The 6,433-nt window shown below is 37.3% G+C and overlaps 1 protein-coding gene across 1 annotated transcript in view; it reads right to left on the minus strand.

Annotated features, from left to right (window-relative positions):
* Window positions 1-2,632: 2,632 nt before the first annotated feature.
* The window catches only part of ADSSL1 (adenylosuccinate synthase like 1), a 25,278-nt gene continuing 21,477 nt past the window's right edge, over window positions 2,633-6,433 (minus strand). Inside the window, exons 11-13 of the mRNA XM_026075943.1 lie at window positions 6,061-6,158; window positions 4,499-4,648; window positions 2,633-3,039 (exon numbers count right to left, since the gene is read on the minus strand). Coding sequence (XP_025931728.1) covers window positions 2,987-3,039; window positions 4,499-4,648; window positions 6,061-6,158 — 301 coding nt within the window. The 3' untranslated portion in view covers window positions 2,633-2,986. The remainder of the gene's footprint in view (window positions 3,040-4,498; window positions 4,649-6,060; window positions 6,159-6,433) is intronic.

A 6,433-nucleotide genomic window follows, 5' to 3' on the forward strand; every position in this document is an offset into this window, starting at 1 on the left:
TTTTTAAAAACTATAATCTTTACAACAAACTATACCATTTTAGTAGACATTTACCCTTATTCTTCCATCAAGATATCTAACAGGATGATGCATCAACCAATTTTAGTCATTATTATTGCATTTGGCTGGGGAGAAAGAAGAAATTAAATTCATCACAGTGATTGTTATTAAAATGAAATTCCAAACAATACTAAATAATCCACATGGGAAACAGTCAAAATGAATGCAAATTTACATTAAAAATGTTCTTATTAAGGGTTGTGTCACTCAGTAGACTAAAGAGCTTTTAAATAAAAGCCTGAACTTATTCATATTTAACTCAATGACAATACATATGAAAATCAGTCAGAGAAGAACTTTCATTTAAAAAAAATCCATGCTAGGGAATAAAATGCACAATATTATTTTTACTGTAACAGAGTCAGTCACAGGATAATTGTCTATTGTATGATGCCCATTGACAACAACACTGGGTTTTTGAAGAGTCCTTGAATGCAAAGACTGGCAACTTACTTAATGGAAACTAAAAGATTAAGTGAACAAGAGACAATAAACCCGYGAAAATTAAGCTATGAGAACTAAATTTTTCAATATGCCAAATACTTCATTTAGAGTTGATCATTTAATCCAGTTATTTAGCACACTGAGTGGCTTGTTAGTCATTGTGAACATAGTCTATAAATCAACCAAAGCTTAAACATAGTGGCCATCCCCTAACACAAATGCACTGATAAAGATGAGGCCAAGAAAAGGAATAGGTCTGTATCATCCAGTAAGCAAATGTCATAAGGTTGAGCCACATTGAAATTAAAACCTGATTAGTGTATCTCCAAGCATCTTTATGCTTCATTTACCTCATATAAATGAGGTACATTTCACAGTGCTTGTAATATTCAAGCACTTTTTCAGCACCTTTCAAAAGCGCTTTACAAACATTAAATATGGTCAGAAATCCCATTGTTCTTTCATTATCACACCCATAAACACGCAGGGGGAGTACCTCCTCATCAGTGTAGAGTAAGGAATACAGGACTTGACCCACAGTCCTTAAAAAAGCAGTATAAAAAAGGTAAGGAAGCATTTCTAATCGCCATTTAACAGATTATAAAACAGTAGCAGGGAAGTTAAATGACTTGTCGAAGATGATCAAAGGAGTCATAGCCGGGCTCAGGATTCACAGCTTTGGGCTCTTTTTATTAGACATAAGTGTATTTGATTGTGGTGTAAAGCCACAGTCTGTGGTGAACTGAGGTACGAAGAGACTGCACTGCAGCCAGAGGGTGTAAGAAGAATTCTGCACTACAAGCAGCAATACATCTGTAAGCAGTTAAATTAAGTGCTTACTATGTCCTTATACCAGTCCTTTTGTAATTTTTTCTTAACAGACATGATTTTGAACATTAACAGTTATTTGATAATTGAGCAAACTAAGACAAAGTGGATGAGTGCATGAGATAAACTCTATGGGCTGGAAAGCCCATTGATAGGTTTTTATTTTTCCCTATCTTTGAGGCAAAGAATGTCCTCATTTTGTATCCTTGGAGTTACTATCTCAGAAAAGGGATATATTCACATACAACATAACGGCATTACTAGGGTTGCGATGCCATTTCCACAGCATCTGGAAATGATATAAATACATTGTGTTATAGCTCTCCGAGATATTTATAGAAAAGGAACATYTACTCTGAAAATTCCCTGGTTATGGAATAACTCAGTTTCTAGTATGTTCTTTTCCCTGTACAAGGGGTAGGCCTCAGGCCTTTTGAGACATCTTGAGGTACAACCATTATAAATTTGAAGATCCACAAAGAAATCCAAGTGTATTCCTGGAAATTCTGGGGACTTCTTTGTTGCTTCTCCTGTCCCAACCCTAGCTGCCATACATTCTCCCCTTCTATAAATAGATATTACATTTTGCTGAGGAAGGTCAAAATGTGCAAAGGGTGTAAATACCGCAAAAGTCATCACTAAGTCATGCATTGATTTATTTGTGGAAATCTAGGAGCTGTGGAAGCGAGTGTGCCATACAGAGCTGCAAGTCCCAAGTTCCTCATCAGATACCTACAGTAAAACTTTGGAAATTAGAATCACAGAGTTAACAAGAAGACATGTCTCAGGTTCACTGAGAAAATACAGTATGCTGTCTTGGCTCCACTCTCCCTATGTGTTTTGTAGCCTGAGGACTCTCTTCACTTCCACCTTCATTCATTTCTTCCCTACTGCATAAAATAAAGACAGCACGTCCAACAGACTCCACAGGGGGTGTCTGCTAATATATAAAATATTTGAAAGAATCATTAAACAGGTCAACTTTTTCCAATTTTGCCCATCTACAGATGTTATCTCAGCTACTAGATTGTACTCTGTGATAAAAACACTCTAGCTTCTCTCCATTTGTTTTAGTGGGTTATTAAAAAAAAAATCCCAGGTGTATGGAGAATTGTGATAACTGCTTTGCATTGTGTGGTCAAACATACCTACCTAACTTTACTGTATTTTAGGAACTGAAGATCTGTATAATCCAATCACTTCAGTACATGGTATCTGTCTTTTTACTGCCAACTCAGAAACACAGATGTTTTAATACTTGAAGAAATCTAAGCTTTACAATTCTACAGTGACCCAGTAATGATTGGAAAATGTTTTAATACTGGTTTCAGCATGAAGAAGTAACTCTATATGGATGTAAAACACTTTTGAACAGTAACATGGCTCAAATTTTAAACAATCATTTTTTCCTTATTTTGTTAGGAATTTGTAATACTTTTTGAGTTTTTGATGGTGGCCACCAAGTAGATTTTACACTGAATTTACTGAGAGCTTCAAGATAAATAAAATGTTACAATACAGAATATATGTTTTGTTTCTATTCAATTCCTAGAAGAACGTGTTGGTTTTAAATAGCATCTCCATTTAAAGAAGAAGCAGTAAGGAACAGATGAACACTAAATTGTGCTTCTCATCACTGAAGTTCTTCGTTTGTTTAAAACAGCTGGATCATTGACTCTCTTGATTTTCCAACTCCGACCCATTTAACTGGGGAGAAAAAAACAACTATTAGAACAATTACTGAGAGTATGCATCAAAATGAACTGTTATCACTTTCATCTTTTCATAATGTTTTAGTACAAACTGGCCAGTTCTGTGCTGAAACAAAATGCCAGGAAAATTTACTGTCAAATATTACTTTACTCCTGCTGTATTGCCAGACTAGAAGTGCAGTACCCTGAAGTTTGACAGCATGGAATAATTATACCATAAACAGAAAGCATCACAGATTGAAGGCCTAATAGAAGGTGAGGCACGTCTGTTGCATGTTCAGTTATCATTATCTTGAGTGATAGGATGTCTAGCTAAATCCCTGCAGAGAGGAAGTGAGAGCTCTGTCTGTAAAGTTTTCTTGCTGTGGAACTGGAAACAGTGATGCACATGTGCTATAATATTGTTAAAAGTAAGGCTTCAACTAAAAACATTATCCCATGGGAGCAACCACCCCAAATACCCTACTMTGATTGTTCCACTGCAGTTTTCATTGCCCACGGATACTATAAAACTGACTGGAGGTGGGTCCCCTTTAGCCATCAAACCTCCCAAGGCATGCTAGGGTCCCCTGCCTTCACACTGAGAACTCAAGAAATAAAATAAGGGAGACTTATTTACATATCCCATAAGGCACCTCTGTGTCCATGACCACACACAGGCCATCTGCTGAGTTTCAGGTACTGCTATCAGMCACTTTCTAATCCATGGACAACATTGGAATTGCCACAGTTGCAACTAGTTCATACTCCCCGAATCTGACGTTTGAGGTGCTTCATGGAAAATGAAAGTCTACATGCTAGCTTTCTAAGTCGCTATAGTGGAAAATCCCTTCCAAACTCCAGCATTCATGCCACACCTAGCCCCTCCACCTCTTGAACTTCAGTGATTAGTTTTGATGAAAACTGGATTAGCCTCTGGACGCTGGTCATGTTAATACCCTAATTTTCAAAGTGGCAGAAGCAGGCTAAACAATCCCTGGCACCTGTATCTATTATGCAATACATCTCCTCATAATGATAAAAGTGCAAGAGAAGGGGAAAAAAAAGAGAAGTTTATCTTCAAGCAGTGATGCAGGAAGTAATGTGAWAGGAAGAAATTAGCAAAGGGAGGACATAAGACTAACTATGCACTGAAGCGTGGTGCAGAGATCCCTGAGCTGTCACTGACAAAAGGCAGCAGTTTGCCAAGCACAATACATGGCCATCTTTCCTCTGGTTAAGTCCTTGCCAGCAACAGCTTGGGGCTGTCTGCAACACCACAGAACTGCCCACAGAACACTGCCCTTTGCTGCTTCTGAGCAAGTTGTCATTTATCATCATCATCTCAACCGTAGGTGCTTCTGTTGCATCCAGCCCAAATCAGACCACTCCCCGGCTAATGAAATGAGCATTTTCCACAGCTGTTTCTATATGTGGTGCGGCATCCTCATATGTACGTCTGAAGAAAGATTTACCTGGCACTCCAACGTGGTTTTCCACACATCGGATGTAATTCTGGGCCTTGGGTGGGAGGTCYTCCCATTTTCGTGCACCAGTTGTGTCAGTCTTCCACCCAGGCATTGTTTCATACTCTACTTCCACCTTCTGTAGTATCTCCTGATTAGCTGTGGAAGAACATTTTTATCACAGTTGAATTTAGCTGCTCCACCTTGACCTTCAAAGTCTTTTAACAAAATTTGTAATCCGATATATGAAAAAACAGTATTTCTAATGTTGGTAAACTCACTCATTCTTAAGTTAGATTGGCCTCTATTACTGAGGAAGATAACTGATTCAATATAATCCAGTAGTCCAGTTTCCTCTTGTCATAACTTTATGATGCACCCTATGTTGTCAGAGGACTACAGTAATATTTTGAGAAAACACAGTATTTTAAGTTTACAGTAGTTCCATTTTTTGGTTCAGATTTGCACATAATAAAGTAGAAATACTTCTGTAGACAAGGCACTACACTTTACCTTTATGGAACAGGGTTAAACCAGGCTTACTAAAAACATCAATGTTTGCAAGCCCCAATAGAATTCTTATTATACTGTTGTCTACAGCTGGAAACTAGTAGCCATGGTGGGAAAGTTGGCTGCTGCCAACCTTCCCCATCCCTCCAGAATACCCCATCTCACAGCAGAGTCACTGTGAAGCAGACAAACAAAAAACTGTAAGTTACGTGTGCTTCTGCAGCGTGAACAAGAAGATGCAGATTCTTCATGGAAGCAGGAAACATATCACTGGAGAAGGTTTCTGCTTGCCTTTGACCTTTTATTAGTTTAAAGAGTTAAACTGAAAGCCCAAAGACACAGCCATCCAGCCTTAAATTCAACAGAAATCTACTGCCCATAGGGTATTCAAAAGTCTTTACTGAATAATAATGTGGTATAGTGCAGGGCATTTTAGAYGGAGGTGTGAAAATGAAAAAGGAGTATTTAATCTTGAAAACATCACTCTTGTAAGAAAATTAAGTATTATTTAATTAATATTACTACATCCTGTAAGTTTTAACACAAAGTATATTGAAAGACAACATATGTTTTAATTAACTACCAAGTTATTGCTGTTAATTATAGTTATACGATAGTAGCCTATAATATAGCAGCTGTACTTTGCTTGTATCCATCTCATCTTTACAAAGCTTAAGCACGGCTTTTATTTTTACTTTACTTCATTAAAGGCTACTGCCAATAATACACAGTCACCAACTTAGATCTTGTTGACTTTCAGATTTCTAGCGGAATAATGATGTTGTCAATAAAAAAATCTAATGGAACCAGACAGAGGCTCTAAGACAAGATTTCATTTGCTCTGAACTTCTTGTCATCATTTACACAGACAMAAGGTGAACGGAAAATTCTAATATACTGAAACAGTAATCTTTATACTGATACTACAGTTCTGCAAATTTCTATGTGAGGCGTAGCAGAAAAGAATCAAATACAGTTGTAAAAATCAAACAGTCTTTCCTAACATGTAAAACTTAACAGGTGGGAAAGAGAAAAATGAACATAGACATTTAACAACATACCTGGAAAATATGGAATTCTTTTTCCACCCAAATTGTAAGCAACACCAATTTTAATCTCATCAAGGACATCAAGAATATCCAGTTTTGTTAATGCCAAACTGTCCAGAAAAACATTGGATAGAGTTACACATATGATGAATCTTTCTATCATCATCCTCCTTAATCCTTTCCACCTGTTTTTTCTAGTTTTATATTCACAGATCCAACTCAGGCAACCCAGCAAGCAGAAATATGCAAATATATTAAACGATGAACATTGTTAATTGAATTCATGCCTCCGGGAGGAATGCATGACTGAGTTACTAAGATCACAGAATCACAGAATCGCTGAGGTTGGAAGGGACCTCTGGAGATCATCTAGTCCAACCCCCCT

This window comes from Apteryx rowi, unplaced genomic scaffold (assembly GCF_003343035.1).
Source record: "Apteryx rowi isolate R43461 unplaced genomic scaffold, aptRow1 scaffold_415, whole genome shotgun sequence".
NCBI lineage: Eukaryota > Metazoa > Chordata > Aves > Apterygiformes > Apterygidae > Apteryx > Apteryx rowi.